General features: G+C 40.6%; 1 protein-coding gene across 3 annotated transcripts in view; it reads right to left on the bottom strand.

Moving 5' to 3' along the window:
• Positions 1–18,470, bottom strand: part of RAPGEF5 (Rap guanine nucleotide exchange factor 5) — a 205,761-nt gene that overhangs the window by 104,241 nt on the left and 83,050 nt on the right. For all 3 annotated transcript variants that reach the window (XM_085050902.1, XM_085050901.1, XM_085050900.1), the window contains exons 6-7: positions 16,095–16,161; positions 8,477–8,525 (exon numbers count right to left, since the gene is read on the bottom strand). In XM_085050902.1, the coding sequence (XP_084907028.1) occupies positions 8,477–8,525; positions 16,095–16,161 (116 nt within the window). The remainder of the gene's footprint in view (positions 1–8,476; positions 8,526–16,094; positions 16,162–18,470) is intronic.

Consider the following 18,470-nt stretch of genomic DNA (forward strand, 5'->3'; position numbering starts at 1 on the left):
GCAGACCACCATTACGGCGCCATTCCTTCCCACTGCTTCTAAATGACCACAGGAAGGACAAACCTCAGTTTAAATGAGGGTCAGCTCTGCCTACATTACATAGCCATTATAAATTAAAAAATGAATGTACCAAATAAAGCCACCAATATTTCCCAGCTCAGTCAGATAATGGTCATTTCACATTATTGTACGACGGTTATTTAGGAACTTCTGTTTATTGTATTTGTAAGAACTGAAGCCTTTCATCTGGCTTTGAAGGCCCATATTTCATCCAAGGTAGTGGTGCATTAGAACAACATAATTTGTAAAACACCTCTGGCTAAACAAGACAGACATTTTTTAATAGATAAACAACTACAGCTGATTCATGTGGCCAGAGGAGGTTTGGTTTTCAATGCCTGGCCCTTTGTGATGCATGGAAAGATAAAGCCACATTTTACACCCACTTTGTGAACATATAAAGTTGTATTTTTATCACGGAGAAAAAAAACATGAAAAATTATATGTAAACGCTCTAGGATTACTAAAGGAACAGACAAAAGCAAGGAGTTTTGTACCAACCACAGCTCAAGAGAAACCATTTGACGTCTGAATGCAGAAAGTTTTACATTTTATCCAGTAATTTTAGATATTAGTTCTCACGTGCGTGGTATTTAATTATTTTTTTTTAATCACATGGCAGTGAATGTATCTGTAGCAGTGTTGCCTGAAACGAGATGATGGAAGGATGGAGAAGAGCCCATTACATAATCAGAGAATGATTGCTGGGAACAGATCAAACAAGGAGGTATGGACTGTGGCTGAGCAGGCTGGTGCAAAGTAAAACACTGCTCTCTATTCCATGGAAACATCCCCCAGGCATGGCCAGGAAAGGAGCAGGAAACAAAGAGGACTCTGAATAAATAAATTCTGTGAACTCATTGTAAATGCCTCTCCCAAAGCCCCAATAAACAAAACATTCATCTGGGGGCTGTTTTTTGCACAACTGCTGTCTTTCTGACCTTACTGTGCTGTCTCCTTTTGCATGTGTGCAAAATATCTTTCACCTTCACAGCTACCCTGCATTGCTCATTTCTGCTATGTGAGTACCTTAGATCACACAGAAAGAACTATGCACAAGGTTCCACAACAACTGCAAGAACAAAACCATAAACTGCCAAGATGCCTTTCAGCACAATTCCCACCTTCTTTTTCCGAGTCTGGGTCCATTCTGCCTTAGATCAGCTGTTGAATACACAAAGGCTGAAAGCATTATTGCACAGTCCTTTCACTGATGTTGTCTAGAGCATTTTCCACTCCCAGCATGGCCCAGGGTGGGCACAAAGCAGGTGGTTATAGATTCAGCTATGGCACAACAGAGCTCTGCGTGTGTGTGTGTGTGTGTGTGACAGATACAGTTCCTGACCAGCCAACACAAGGATTATCATTCCCCACGACTGGGAGTGGTCTGATCCTGCCCTTTTGACGTGCTGTCATTTTCTTGGTGTGCTTGATAATGGAAGAATCCCATGTGATGCAAGACATCATTGTAAACCCCACTGGTCCCTAGGGGTAGGGATTCCCTTCAATAGGGCACGAAATGTTTAAAAGGGATTGCTTAAAGAAGCAAACATGATTAGAACCATAGAACCATAAATTATGCTGAGCTGGAAGGGACTCATCAGGATCATTAAGTCTATGTCCTGCCCTGAGCAAGACACCTCAAGAATCACATCATGTGCCTGAGAGCATTGCCCCAGAGCTTCTTGAACTCAGAAAGACCTGGTGCTCTGATCACTTCCCTGGGGAGCCCATTCCAGTGCTCAACCACCCTCTGGAAGAAAAATCTTTTCCTGATATCCAGCCTAAACCTCCCCTGACTCAGCTTCATGCCATTTCCTTGAGTCCTGTCCCTGGTCACGAGAGTGAAGAGATCAGTGCCTGCCCCTCTGCTTCCCCTCATGAGGGACCCATGGAGACATCTCCCTCAGTCTCCTCTTCTCTAGGCTGAACAAAACAAGATTATCTCCCTAACTTCAAGACCTGAAATCACAGACCTTAAAGAAAGACCCTAAAGTACAGTGTAACTTTTAAAATAATGCTAGCTGTGTTTTCAGGTGAAGCTTTTAATTTGAACTGCATTTCAGAGGGCAGGGGAAAAGCAAAGATACAGTCACCATGACCTAACAGAAGCATGACATTCTTGCACCTTCACTTTGAGTGGCCATTTCTCCAGGGTGAACCCTGTAAGTAACATTTGCAGAAGAATTTGCAGAAGAACTCTCACTCCAAAGTTTACTGATTTCAACCCTTGCTTTAAACAAGTGGATGTTTGGAGGAACTGAAAGTTGTAATAAAATGAGGTACTACTTCAGTCAGTCAAGTAAACAAACTTACTGAAAAGAGACATGAAGAGAACAGAAAAGCAGTAAGTTCCTACTGATATTACCCTTTTCCCACCCTTCAGACTTTCTCAATTTTTTCACAAGTGAAAATGTACACCTCTCTGGCACAAGACTGTCACTTTATTCTGGAAACAGGACCAAGTTTTTTCATATCTCATTATGCCCTTTTTCAGTGGCATAAGTGGTAACAAACCACACACATTTTACTCCAAAGAGATGGAATACCTGGTTGTTTAAGAAATCTGTAAACTCAGTAGTACTTAGTATGTTTGAAATTTACACAAAATGCTGAACTGCTCCATTCTTGAATGACCTTTGATCATGTATTTGTGACTTCATTTTTCAAGTATGTATACAAATCTAACTCAAATTTGTAATGGTTTCCATTTTCTATATAACAACAATTCTGCAAGTGAATAAAATGAATAACATAACTTAGGACATTCAGATAGCACCAAATGACAAAACTTTTGCTAATTATTGTGGAATAAACTTATCAGGAAGTCTCAGAAGGATCTGTACTACTTGAGGAAATGGGCTGAATGGTAAAGATGCAGTTTCCCGAGTTAACTAAGCTGGTAAAACAGCTTAATGCTGCCAGAAGCGTCTTACTGGGCTCCTTCCCACACACCTCCACCTCCCCACCCTGATAAGAAGCTGCCACCCTCACTCTGTGTCAAGTCTAGCACATGATGCTGCTATACTATATGCTGCTCTGGCTGCCCCATCTCAAAAGCAATATAATAGATGCAGCAAAAATGATCAGATTTTATGGAAGATATGTTGTATGAAGAATGACTAGCAATATATCTGGAAATGAGACAACTCACAGGGGTATGACAGAGGTGCACAAAATCCTGAATAGTATAATGATGAATAAGGAATGGATTATTCACCACTCTCTGTCACCAAAGAGCTACATCACCACAGAGTGAGGGTCGTGAGGAATGCACTTAAAACAAACAAGAAAAATACGGTTTAACATACTACACGCGGGAATTGTGGTACTTGCTGCCGTAAGGGATGATGAAGGTCAGGAGTATAAGCAGGCTTAAAAAGCAATTTGATAAATTAATGGAGAAAGGGTCCAGCAAGGGTTACCTACCACAGGAGTGTGGGTACAGCAAAATCCCTCTATCACAGACTGGTAGATGCTGAGTATGTACATCAGAAGGACTGTTTGTACTTGCTCTGTTTCTCTACTCTAAGCATCCCCTACTCATCACTCACAGTAGGAGCATAGCTGGATGGACTTTTAACCTGACCCAGCCTGACTGTTCTCATGTGTTTAACCGGGCTGACATTGCCTGGAGTGTGTTTGAGTCAAGTCACGCAATCAGCTCTGACAGCAGTGCTGTAGAGGTGGTGCAGGGGCTGGGAAAAGGAATAGCTGTTCACAGCTTGCTTTTCATTCATGTTGGCAAAGCTCAAGCCCCAGTGACTGCTTCATATTGAATCGTCTGCATTAAAATAAAAATACTAAGCAAATCACATAGGTAGTTAGGTTCTGACAGAAGCAATACAAAAGGAAAGGGGAAGGGTGGATATGCATACATATATGTAAGAAAAGGGTGGAGGCAATCCAGAAGATCTCAAATATTAAGTTAACAGATTGCAAAAGTCATATTGTTATAAATTATTATACATTATTATAAATAAAATGTAAATGACATATTAGAAAATCAATAGAGCTTGCCAATTCAAATATGGCATGACTAAAGTGCGTCTAATTACATAGTGGAAACCTGAGTATCATTCATAAGGGGGAGCAAAACCACACACAAGTGCTAGGGCTTTTGTGGCTGCCCTGCCTTTCACAGTGGGAGGGAGAAGCACTCACAGACCTGCTGCTGCTCCTGCAAAGCCTGGGGAGAAGCTGAGCCACCATCTTCCTATCTCATCTATACCCTGTCAGTTGTTATCCTAATTAGCCCCTGTATTCACAAACACAAAGACCAGAGCCATGCTCTTATCAATTGATCCTTTGCACAAATTAAGTTATAGAAATTCCTTCTTCTATAAAGGGATTTGCTGGGTGATGCCATGGGGCATAGCTCGGTTTGTGCACAGAAATGCAGAAATGCAAGGAAACTTGTTTGTGGATGGGATTAACACCAGTACAAAGCACCTACCTGACAGGTTTTGATCAGTTCAGATGCACCCGTGTAGCTTTGCCACCAGCCAAAGTCCCCAGCCTCAGGCTATTTGCTGCTTTTTATCCTTGTTTTAGCTACCATCTCTAACACGTAAGAAACATGTCGTGAGCCATGACAAGCAATTGAGATAAATGCCAACCCTTGTAAACTTTCAGACGGGAGGCTGCATTTATGTTTCAGCACATTTGCAGAACCATCAGAAGCCAGCAAGGTATAAATAAACAAAACAACTTAATGCCAAGTGCCTACAATTAAAGAAAAGGTTCCCTTCTGCTCCAGTTACTTGCTTCCCCAAGACCTTTCACCAAACCACAGAAGGCAGCATTTAATCTATTTATTTCTAAGGTTAGGCAAGAACAATTTCAATGCATTTTTATAAGCCACAGAGAAGTGCACAAGCTCATTTCCCTCTCTTAGGTCACCTTTATGATGAGAGCTTTATTCTAATGAAATATAAATGTGATTTCAAGTCAACAGTGTTACCGAGGTCCATCAAAGCTTCTGAATTACAGACACTTCTTTTACCCGGGTTTAGTTTTATTTGCAAAGAAGCTAAAAGTGCAGAGCTCCCTCTGCATGAGGGCTCTCAAGTATGTCTCTGTCAGCATGTGCCTTTTTATCAGAGTGGTATGCTTGCAGTACACATCTGGAATATGAAAACAGAGGGGTTTTTTTTCAACAGCACAGAAGTTTTTAATTTTTCAGGTTCCTCACTTTTCTTTCAGCATCTACCAGCTTTATGAGTTTCCCCTATTCTTCTACACCACAGTAAAAACAGAAGAATGCTTCGTGAGGAAAGGCATTCTACCCCACACCCCTACTGGGTTTTTATTTTCTGGTAGCCAACATTCTCCATCAAGTCAGATCCTGCACTAGCAAGAATTTGATACTCTGCCCTACCCCACAGCAGGCTCAGGTCTCTGCTTTGGTTTTTGTCAGTAAATACAGTGTGTAAATCTCTGACACAGACAGAACTGTAATAGCTGCAATTACTACCTCTTACTGGGTAGCAAACCCAGCTTCATTTAAAAAAAAAAAAAAAAACATGTTTTCATTCAGGTAACCAAAGGCAATACTTCTCCCCATCCAAACACAGCAAGTCTTCCTACTTGGAACCTCTTCACCTCTTCCAGAGGGAGCTGCGGTGTTTGTGTAGCACTTTCCATGCAACATAACATGGTGATTACTACAGTAGGCCTAGACAAATAATACAAAAAACTTAAATTAGCCAGCTCTTCTCATACAGTTAAATTAAATTGAATTACTTTTTTTTTTTCATTTAGAATTAAATCACTGTGAAGGACTTCTCTAAGGGCAGGGGTACATCCAGAAATCAAAGTAATTTAGGAACAAATTATGTAGTCCTAGCACTAGGCAAAAATACTTTTCTTATCTTTTTTTTTTTTTTTAAAGGGGGTGCAGCTGATTTCTAGGGAAGCTTTTGGCTAATGACCAATTACCCTGTGCAGCCAGGTTCCAGACAGCAGGTTAGGACCATGCCCATTGCCTGCCCTCCCCACTCCTGAATCCCAGGGGGGATGAGCCAGGCTCCCACGCCACTCACACCAGCCTGGAAGCTACCCAGGGCAGCTGGCCCAACAGCCATGTTCCACTCTTTTTCAGCCAAGATAAACTCTTTGTCTCATTTTTGGTGGCTTATTTCCTGGAATTATTTGGAGTCTTGGAGAGGATTAGAGGAACAATATCTTTGAAAGATACTGTGGCTTACAGCTCGAGAAGTACTTTCTCTGAAACGTGCTTCACTTCACCAAGCACAGCACACCATAGCTTGATTGCTAACAGTAACTGCTACACTGTGAATTTAACCATCAGCAATAAAATAAAGAAGCATAACCAACCACCCTAATTTACTCTGCACCTACTGTATTAAAGGCATTAACTTAAATTAGACCTTACTGTTATGCCTGATCATACACCCATTTTTTACAGTCATCCAAGATGGGGCATAAAGAAATGCAAATTTAAACAAGAATGCACTAGTTAAACAGACCAAAGAGTTATCTTTTGTTCATATCTAAACAGATATTTTAAGTGTTTACATTAATGTATTAGGAAAGCACTGAAAAACTCTGTAAGAAGCTTTGGTTTTTTAAGGCTGTGATTTTTAACTGAAAGATTTCTACCTGCTCCTTGAGGGTTGCAATTACACCAGCATAAAGGAGATTCCAAGAGATACTCTCCTTTCTGAATATCTCTTCTCCTGCACCTCAGTCCTAATCCAACCCCCATCTCATTTTCTACTCAACCAACCTTACCCATCAAAAGGAAGTAAGAGGCTAATTCTGGCTAAAAACAATTGTTTTGGGTAGAAGAAGTTTATTTATTGCTAGTAGCATTAGTAATATTTGCTGACAAAACTGCTGAGAAGCAGAGAGACTTCTCATATCTTTATAAGCAGTAGGTATAAGTACATGGCACCACACTCAGCCCACCTGACAGCAAAATAAAAGATTACGTTGAGCCCATCTTTAAAATGGCCTGTTTTCCTCTGAACTGAGCCAGAGCAGAAGCATTTCCATGTTCAGCCATTACAAGTCAGGTGGGACTGGGGTGACACCAGGTAAGGGCAAGCAGACAAGAGATGCTGACATCATAAACTACTACAGCACTTTCAGAAGAAAAGCTACTACACAGAAGCAATTCAGCTCTGAATTCACACTCACATTTGTGTTCACTTTCTGCAGAATTGCTTCTATATATATAAGCAATTGTGGATATAACATATGGGTTCTTCTGTTTCCACAAAGAACGGAATCAAACAGTATCTAGAATATTTTTTTAATACTTACATTTTCACAAGAAAATATTTGCAGGTACACCAGCCACATTTTCTTGGTGCCTCTAGTTTAAGATACCATGCTGTGTGTTGTCCATGTGCTGTGTGTAGCAAATTTTGTGCTGTACTTGCAAGCCACAGACTGACAGAGATATTATGATGCAGCACTATTAACAAATCAGAAAATAGCTCAAGTACAAGATCTGTGACTTTGATTTCAAGAAAAATCACTGAAAATCACAGAGATGCTCAGTGAAAATGCACTCAAATACCTCAATAGTTTTGGGAAGACACTAATAATTTAAGGCAACTCCACCTCTGTTTTATTCAGAAATACATTCAATTTGGTGCAGATTACCTGCACAAAGAGACACCAGAGAGCTAACCCTGTAAAGAGTCAGGTCTGCCCTAGTAGGTTTTGTTGGTTCCTGTGCAGTGCTTGGAAAACTCAGCTTCCTTGCTTCTCCTCCAGCAATGCAGAGTCTACCTTCTGAAGTGTCTGTGCTACCAAACCCTGATGGAGCTGACATGGCCACATATTCCAGTGCCTTTGCACTGTAACACCAGCATTTGCTGTGAATGCTTTTACTGTTAGAAATTTTCAGTGCATCCAAATGCCTTTCCCCTTCTACTGCCCTGACCAAAGACTTGCCTCTACAGCCGTACAGATGTACAGGAAAGAATGCCCTTGCGCATGAAGTTGTCCTTCTGCTGCAGCAGTAAGAAAAACACCTGGCTGGGCAGGCAAAACACAGAAAAGATGATGGCATGAGATACTGGACGATGATTTAAAAAAAAAAAAAGGAAAATTACCAGTTTTTTTGTCTTAAATGCAAGTCAAAGAAAGACATCAGCTTCTTTTATAAAGTGCGAGCCCAGAGAAAATAGTGATTTTGGGCAGAAAGAGACCAAGTTCAAATTCAACTGTAACACTCTGATTTTATTAGCTAGGTCATTAGATGTAATGAGCTAGAAGGAGAGAAGCTTAACTGTAATTGCATTGTGCTGTATACACAGATTCTCCATCATTACCTTTTCTTCCCCATGTTAAAAAGACAGCAATGACAATTCAGATACTTCAAGAAATGACAAAAGGGAACAGCATTACAAAAACCCCTCTGAAGTTCAGCCTGACTTACCTGACTTCCTTGCTTTGAAGGCAATGACAGCAGCCAGTTCTCTCTGTACCTAAAATATCAGGAAAAGAAAAGGATGGTTATAGTTCCTAGCACAGTCAAATAAAATAAAATGCAACACTGGTAAGATAGGAGCTATCAGTGCTTTGCAGTAATCAACTGCATGTGAAATTATGCCTGGGTTTGAAACTACAGTCAGTTTTCCTTGCCAATCTATCTCCTTTTCAGCTGGGAATTCTGTGACTCCAACTTCATGTAAATATCACACATTCCTTAGCGAATGGGCAATTCAGTAGCCTGACCTGTAATTTGTTTGCACACCATATCTGTTTCACAAGTACACACTTGAATCTTCTCCCTTCCCTTGTTACATATTTGTTCTGCCTCTGATGAGCACACTGTAATGCTGGATTTATTGTGTGACTCCAGAACAAGAAAGTTCTCCATTATGAGGTTTCACAGAGGTTCAAGTATATAATTGACCTTGACTTTTTGGATCTTCCAAGAGGAAACAAGTTCTCCTAGTAGCATGGCTGAGAATTTCAGGACCAAAATTTCCCTTGAGATGAAAATGCAGAAGTCAGAGCTATTTTCAGTTTTACAGGCTCTCTCACCAGCCTGGTAATACAGCCCTGCCATGCCAGCCAGCTCCCTTCCTCGTCCTCTTGGTCTCTGCATTCTTCATATTTTCTGTATAGACCAGCTACTGTCTTTTTAGCCAGCTCAACTCTACCTGCACTTCTCTCCATAGGTTTATTCCTTTTTATATAATTTCTTCTTCTATACATTATTCTTATGATTCCTACTTCTTCACTGCGATCATCTGTCCCACTGCAGCTGCTTGCACTTGGCCTACAGCACCCCAGACACACTGTCCTGCATACACCTCAGTTCTTCCCTTCCTCTGCCTCATCCATGCTCTCAGATTCCTTTTAACATCTCTCAGCTTCTTCTCATTTCCCTAATTTTCCTGACAGGCTTTCTTCAGTATTAAAAAAGAAATATGGCACATTCCAACTCTTTCTCCAGGGATTGTCTCACATCTCTGTAAAGAGTCTCTCCAGCCGTGCATATTAGCCATCTTGTCTAACAGACCTGTGCAAGGCTCAAGGCTATTCTAGAGTGGAAGGTTTGACATCCAGTTTCTGAGAGATGTGACATTTCAAACACCATTCACAAGATATGTGGTTCAGCCAGAAGGCACAAAGCCCACTAACAATTCCCAAAGTAATGCAATTACTAACAACTGTCAGTATCCCACTCTCATGGCTCTGAAGAGAAGTTTGGCAATGTGAAAGATGAACAGTTAACACTATACTGGTCTGAGCAGAAAGATAGACAAAATCAATCAGAGCCTCTCAGTACAATGACAACTCCAGTACCCACTGGTCAGACACTCAGGAGCCACCCAGCAGGACACTCTGCATGTGGCAGAAGGCAGTCATACCAGAGGCCATCCTTCCTCTGCTTGCATCCTTATTTCCTTTGTGGCAAAGGACCAAGAAGATTTTTTTGCTGTCCTTGCAAGGTACAAGGATCTTTTCTATTCCTTGATGCTGCCCTACTGAGAGGGACGGGGTTTTCTGCCATTCCAAGCAGGAAAATATGAAGGCAGTGCCACAGTCTTCTTAAATGTCATCCTGTTTCCAGCACAATTGTGCAAGCTGGCAGTATTACCTTCCCTTCCTTCCTTCCTGTACACTCATTCCCATGTCTGGAGCAATGTTAATCATGGATAATGTAAGCATAAACTTAAGTAAATGGGAAAGAACAGTTATTCTGCGGAAAAACAACTCGTGTCCTTCCATGCAGCAATTGCTATACACTAGTACTATAATAATACATACAGCATATACATATCAGAGATAAAATACGTATCTACAGTTAAGAGTGGGATTTTCAATAAAAGCCCAATTGTTTCTGAATAACAACACTACGACTTTTCATGGCTACACTTCTCAGACCCTCTCCTGTCATTAAACTCAGCAGGAGGTATGATTCTTGATTGACCATGCCTTGAATCTGGTCCAGTCTCACAGGTAAGACTGTAAGAAACAATGCACTGATGACTCATCTGTATCTTTTATAATTTAATAAATACATGATCTTAAGATTAGCCTTAAGAGACACTAAAACTTGAAACAATTGCAAATGTACCACTTAACCCAATCGAACATTCAAGAAATGCAAATCTCTCCAAGACTGTAAAGAAAAAACCCACCTTTCCAGAAGAAAAGGCAGCATTGTGGCATCTTGCAGTTCTATTTGCAGTATTAATTTTCCTTATAAGGTGGCACTTTTTAAGTTCGAAAAATAGTGCTAAATCACAGGCAATAAAAAGGCTGGCTTTCTACATTTTGTCTACGTCAAGCTAAATATCTCATTGGTTGCTGTGTGCCAGGAATGCAGCTGGACTTTTACTTAACCTGAGCAAAATCCTTCAGATAAAGCAGGAGGAAAATCTGTTTCTCTAGTGTTAATAGCAAGCAAAAGTTCCTTCATCAAAGGCTTCCATGATGACAGTGTGAGCTCCCCCTCATAAGATTCACTCCAATCACAAAGAATTGGTACTACTGAGCACCCTTCTGGATTTGACTGGTGTCCCCAGATTTCATAATCTATATGCTTTTGTCTATTTTAGCATAAATGCACTTGACACCCCTGCTGGACATGCAATTCCTATGCATCATTACACCAATGGAAATCCACGTATAACATTCATTCCTCACTGCACACATGCTACCCATTATCGTACTTCTTCCTAATAGGATTTCAGTTACTTCCTGCTTGACAAAATCAATAGTTGCACATCACATTGAAGATAATAATGCAGGCACAAAATAAAATATATAAACAAGAACTATGCCTACCATATTGAGATATTAAATTTAAAAAAAATGGTTTATACATACAGCTTGTTGTTACAAAGCTAACACTATCCAAACAGTATTCCATTTGAGTAGCATTGCAGATGCCAAAACTGATTCAGTTTAAAGGCCAGTTCAACACAGAATATTTACAAAAATATTATGAAAGTCTGAAAGAGAACATTTTGAGTGGGTAGTTGGGACGTTACCACATCTCAACCAGTTTTCTTTTTGCAATATGAAAGAGTAATAATGTGCATACAGAGTGATACCCAGGTATATTTCTGCTTGATTAAATACAAATGGCACATTTATATGGTGAATCTTGTCTTCAAAGAATAGAGATTTTTGAAAAGTAAATGACAACTACTGCTTTTCTCTTATCACAAATCTTATCATTTTGTCATAGTGGACATAGCAGTGCATCTAGCAGACAGTGCATGCCACCTCTACTTTTTTTCTCTTTTTTCTGCCCATAGTAGTTTTTTGTAAGACAGTATTCTAGATGCCATTGTGCCAAAGAGGATTTCAAATCTAGAGACAAAATGCCAATTGTTAGAGAATCTCAAAATGAAGCCCTGCAACAGAAGGCTCTAAACAGCAGGGGTCTGAAAAACAGTAAAAGTCTACTTCACATTTTTGCATCTCAAGTTATGATAGTTTGATGGGCTCTAAATAAAAGTAATATTAGCTGATGCCTTAAAGTACCAGAAAACTATTTTCCAGATACACTCCATTAACATCCTGATACTCCCTTCTGTTCCATCACAAGGTAAGGTAAAAACTTTGCAGTGGAAACTCGCATAGCTATCCCAATGTGTTCTGCTTTTAGCAGACAAAACACTGAATATGAAGCTGGTCTTTGAGACACGACATGGGATGCATGACAGCCCTGGAACGTGTACTTAAACCCAGGAGTAAGCATTGCATTTTCTTTAAAATTTCTGACCAGAAAGATTATTTGATGAGAACGTATTTCCGATGGCATTTTGCACTGCTTGCGAATCTTGCACTGCTTGCCTTCACAATGTAAGTTTGATGGTGCTGCTGGTGCCTCATTGTAATGGAACATATGATATAAGCCTATTTTGATAGGTTTAAAGAGGGATTTATATTTTAGGCACACAGATTCCTCCAATGTTGCTTGGGCTGGATCCTCTCAATTAGTTTAGGTTTGAAAATTTGAAATGTAATCCCCTGGAAAAAAAAAGCTGACACAGAAACTTTCTTCTGACCTAACAAAAATGTTTTCTTCCATGAAAAGCAAGAAGAAAAGCAGGAGAGACAGAGATGGGATTTGAATCTCCAATTCAAAGGCAACTCTAATCTTTGACTGCTTTAGTGCTGGGCTGGAAATAGGGACTTTGGGGGTTTTTTCTCACGTCCGAAATACTGGTGGGAAGAGTATCATCAACAGGACTCTCAATTATGAATTTTTCAAGGAAAACTGGTTTAGTTTTGTACAAAATACCTAAACATTCAGTGAGACAAGAAGCCAGTGTGAACCCATTTCCAGTAATGGCTAAGAACTTCACTTTCAGTCTCCAGCTCCTACTTACAGTACCTTTTTTTTTTTTTTTTAAATATAAATTCTGAAGCTGGAAATAAAGGGGGTGTGAGAGCCCAATCTAATTTTTATTTATGCCTCAACATATGTTATACATGAGGTAAAGAAAAGTTACCTTACGGAACATTCTGGCAGCTCTGTTCCCCGAGAGGCTTCGCTCGGCAGCGGACAGGAGAGACGAAGCTTCTACCGCGGCTCTGCAAGCGACCCCACCCTGGGTGGTGGATCAGATCCCCGGATGCCCGGGGAAAACCGCGCGGGAAGGCACGCTATAGGAGGGCCGAGCATATAAAAGCAGCTAACTGCGTCACAACCCTGGGGCCATTTTCTTGGAGGGGGCAGGGGTTTGCCCGGAGGGTCAGCTCTGTCCCCCTTCGCGCCCTTCGCATTTTTCTCCCTGCAGTCCGTTCTTTTCCTGGCTGTCCTGTCTGCCCGTGTCCTGCTCTGCTTTGCTGCTTGCCCGAGGGACAGCCTCGTGCTCGCTGTTTGCCCGACGGAGCCACCCCTGCCTGCACCTGGCCAGCACCCTGCCTGCACCCAGCCCGGAACCACTGCCGCCTGCACCCAGCCCGGAGCTGTCTGCACCCTGCCTGCACCCAACCCGGAGCTGTCGCCACCTGCACCCAGCCTGCACCCTGCCTGCATCCAGTCCGAAACTGTCTGCACCCTGCCTGCACCCAACCCGGAGCTGTCTGCAGCCACCATGCTCCGACCCTGCCCGCCTCGAGTCCTGTTCTGCTCTTTCGCCCCGGGAGCCACGCAGACTAGCAGCTCGCAGCGCACACTCCATCTGCCAAACTCTCATTGACAGGGCTCCCGGGGTACAGTGGGAGCGATTTGCCCAGTATTCTCTTTCTCTCTCTGTCTCTCTTTCCCTCTTTGTTCCTTTTCCTGTCCCCCTTGGGTAGGAACACTTACCCTTTCTTTACCAATAAACAGTTTTCAGATATAATATTGCTTCGTTGGTGCTTCGGTTTTTTTGTCCGAAAAATCCATTAAAAGAATCTTTCCCGAGTCCCCCTTTTAGAGCGGAACAGGACAGGGGGGGAAAAAAGAGAACCTAGATAAACTAGGTATTGTGTAGTCATGTTGAATTCTGTTGAATGGCGTGAACTGAGGATTCAAATTCCTCTGGATATAAAAAAGGTTTCCATAAGTTTGCAGTGAGTACTTTAGGTCTCAATATACTGTATGCAGGAAAAGTAATATTCTGGAGTGATGAAAAGAAAAAGTTCATAATACCGATGTTAAAATTTGGAGGATTCTGCTCTGGTCTTGTGCCTTTTCCCCAGGGGTAGATTATAAAATCATTAAGAGAGGCACCACAGAGTTCTGTGGAAAATCAGAAAATGCAGGAGAAAAGATCAGATTCTTGACATCACCATGGCAATAGATGGGTCTCAGGCCATCTGGAGACGGAACTACCTAATTTTTCTTTAGCTAGTTAGCTACAGGAATAAAATGGTTCATTTAAGAAAACCCTGTCCATGTGCCCTGCTGCTGGAATGACTCAGGATGTAGTTCACAGGTTTGACCTAGCAGATGTGAAACACTCTGAGCTCACTATCAATTAGATGTTTAAGGATATGCATATTACTCAAGTGTATCCAGCAAGAGTTAGATCCAGTTCTTAAAATCAGGTCACTTTGTTTTGTTGAGTGCATCCCAAAACCCCCCATTATTCTACTTTTGATGGGCAAAGCTTTTGAGGGATAATGTTTTATAGAGTTTTTAGTTATGCAAGTTTTTGAAAAAAAAGCATAACTTTGCAGAAAGTATTTTACTGTTTTCTGGTTTTGCTGTCTATGGAGCTGAAAATGGAGTATACTGAGGTTCTGAGTTCACCTTTCATTTTCCGTTAAGAAAAAAGGTTAGAGAAAACAAGGAATTTGAATATTGAGGCAATTAAAAACATATAAAACACAGCATTTGCTTATGTCATACGTTTTCAGTTATTTTTGCATAAGCTTGAGTATACAGACTGGCTTTCCAAACACATTACAAAATGTCTTTTGTAAAGACATTGGTCTTACAAAGTAGAGCAGAAATTTTTCTTTCCTTCCATCTTCCAGCAATTTCAAGATCGTACTTTACTTACTTTTCTTAAAATAACTCTTACCCTCATTCCTTTTTCAAAACAACTTTCCTTGGTCGCTTCACTTTCATCTCTGTACTTTTTCACATGCCAAAAACAGAACTAAAACACTAATTCCATGTTTCGATGATACCATGGCTTACATGTGGTGTTCACAGAACTGGACAATCACAGAATGGTAGAGGTAGGAAAGCACCTCTGGAGACAATCCAACCCAATATAGCATTGCTCTTTGTTGATTTTCCCAAGATTCCTGTTGGCCCATCTCTCCAGACTGTCACGATTCCTCTAAGTGGCAGCACAGCCATAGCATCATAGAATTATTTCGGTTGGAAAAGACCTGTAAGATTATCAAATCCAACTGCTAACCCAGCACTGCCAAATCCACCACTAAACCATGTCCCCAAGTGCCACATCTACACATCTTTGGTATACCTCCAGGGGTGGTGACCAACCATTCCTCCCAGTTTTGCATCACTTGCTAATTTGCTGAGAGTGCACTCTGTGCCATCATACAGATTGCATGGTATAGCTTAACTTTCTTCTGGTCTGGCTTGACTTTCTGAAGTCCTGTCTGTCTGCTTCTTAGCACAGTGATCTTACAAGATGCACCAAAGTCTAGCTCAGGCAGGATAAGCTATTGCTTATTATGGTGAAGTTTACTGAGGCTAAATATAGTTGGGAAGCTCAGGTTTCCCAGGTGGATCTCCTGAGAAGTTTATAATAATCTACACAAGGGCTGCTGAAGCCTGTTCTCTCCCTTTGTCTCCCATCAATGTACACTTGACCAAGAGGGTTTGAGTGTAAAGCACATGGCACAAAAGTCACCTTGGTCCTCCAAATTGGTATCTTTTGAGCCATGAATAGCATCTATTATGAGAGCAGGCTGCAGCCATCCTTGCTTGGATTGATTTTAATAGCTTTGGAATTGCACACGGAGACCTCAGTAAAGCTACCCCCATCCAGAGACTAAAAAAACAGTCTTCATATACAAACATCTGTTCACTTAGACTAAGTCTTTCATTTGAAAGGATCCAAAACATGACAATATTTCAAATATGATCAGTTAAAACTTTGATGCAATGACCTTACCGCAGAAGTGAGACGAGCAAGAATTTCAGCATTGGTTTCTGCCGTATCTTCTATTTTTTGATCAGGCCTTAAAAAATAAAAATAAGATTTTATTACTTCTTTCATTCTGTTTCGACATCTTTTGATTCCTGGAAAGTAACGAACTGTGTAGCCACAGGCAGTAATGTAAAAGGGCCTTTGAGATTCCACATCAAAATGAGGACTGCAACTTGACAATAATTAATCGTGTCAGTAATGACAGAATACACCCTTTGTCCCTTGCTGTCAAGAACTCTTTTGATCCGACCAGCATAAAGCAGTAAGAGAATTCTTCACCTGTAAAATATGATGGAAAACTGAAGAATGGAGGACCCTCCAGATCAGAGTTATTTATTTGACTGTGTATTTTTCTTTGCTAAAAACATACTCTATGAACAGAGCAAAGAGTTTTCTATCTGCCCACCACCCATCTTTGTTAAGGTGTGGAGCAGCACCTTTGGAATACAAGTTCTTGTAGATGAAAACGGACAACATCAAAATAATTATGTGACACATGAAGTTTGATATTCAGAAGAAATAACTAAAGTGAAAATAATTTATTTAAGAAGCCATAAATAGCCAAACTAAAGCAATAGCTGAGAACACTATTAGGTTGTCTTGACAGCAACTCACAAGAAAGACTTAGTGTCTTTTCAAAAGTGTGGCTGTAAAGGTAGAACACTCCTGGAATCTGTCACAGAAGTTTGGCCCACATGGAAAGAGCCACACAAAAGTGGACAGTACAGGATAAGATTGTGTTTTTCTTTAAAAAAGTCTAATTTCCATCACTAAAACATCTGTAACCCTTTCAGGAGCTTTATGGACAATCAGAAGCATTATACCAAAATGATAGGGTTATTACTATGGGAAAAAGTAAAAGAAAATGCCCTTGACATCTTTACTTTTCATGGTATTCAAGAAGCAGTGGCATGCCAGCAAACTGAACAGATACACAAAACTGCAGCTGCTGTAATAAACATAAATCCCAGGTATTAGCAGAAGCTTCTGTCTTTGACTAAATTTTTTAATTGCTTATATGCCTTGATGTCCTTAGGGAGAGAGCTAGCAACACATCTGGAAGCTGCAGCTGGTATTTTGTGGTTCTTACATCCCATGCCCAAAAATTTCATTCCCTGATTAAAAAATTAAGGTCAAAAAGCATAGAATGACACATGCATCCGTTTCGGGGCAAGCGTATTCAGACCGAAATGGTAACTGAGATTAAAAATCACAATTATTTTCACAACTGCCTTTCCTATTCAAAGAAGATGTGATTTAACATTTTAAGTGTTAAAAACGGCTGAAAAGAAATAATGAATGAATTTTCATTTACAAGGACTGATTTATTCAGGTTTTCTCCTTATAATTTGGAATGAGATTAAAATAACTGAACTCTTTAGATGTTTCTCTGCACATCTGATCTTTTCTGATCTCTCAGAACCAGGCTAGGACCTGATTCTTCTAAATTGGAGGCAGAAGACACAGCCACAGATGCAATCTATAAACCCAGAACAGCACATAGCATAGCTATTTCCTTCTTGGGCCTTTATCACCTCATCTTCTATTTAAAAATACTCTCATTATTCATCTGCATATAGGTATCCAATACTTCTGAAACCATGAATAAACTAAAAATTAGAGTCAGCTCTTCAGAAGCAGAGAGGGAGGGTATATTATGACACCCAAGAAAATGGACAAAAGCAACAGTTATCACCCTAATTTTTCCTAAAGTGGACAGCTGGAACCTAGTAGGGCTGGTACCAAACAGGAGCTACAAAGCCCAAGTAAACTAATGCTTATAGAGTTCAGTGATCTGTGGGCTCAGTCTGCTAAGCAAGGCAAGATGTGGGGATGCTTGTCCTAGATTTGCAAGCAGGCAAGTCAGTCTCCATACAATACCCGGGAGCTGTTTGTGCTCAGCAGAAGCTTTCCAGGAGCTCCATAAGGCAGTAACTAAATCAATATCCCATCCTGGCTATTTGCATTAAAACCAAATTACTTTTGAGAATGGTTACTTTTCTGATATCAATAAAATACAAATTGTTTCAGCACAGAAGACAGAGAATATAGTGCAACACTTCTGAAAATAAAAAGCAATGTAAGATTAAGAAAAAAACCTCCGCTAACATCTCTTCCAAAAATTTTTAAAAGTACTATTGGATACATTTCAACAGTCTCAGGTACCCAGTGCATTCTTGAAATGTTCACTGAGTTACCAGTGGTTCTGGGAACTGTTAAAAACACTCCCATTTACAAAGAAGGAAATAGAAGCACACAGGGATTAAACACCTGATACAACATCATTGCAGTAACTGGAAAAGAATTCAGGAGGCACTGGATAAGAGCTGAAGTGATTGC

Source organism: Lichenostomus cassidix, chromosome 2, assembly GCF_008360975.1.
Source record: "Lichenostomus cassidix isolate B80296 chromosome 2, HeHo_3.0, whole genome shotgun sequence".
Classification (NCBI taxonomy): Eukaryota; Metazoa; Chordata; class Aves; order Passeriformes; family Meliphagidae; genus Lichenostomus; species Lichenostomus cassidix.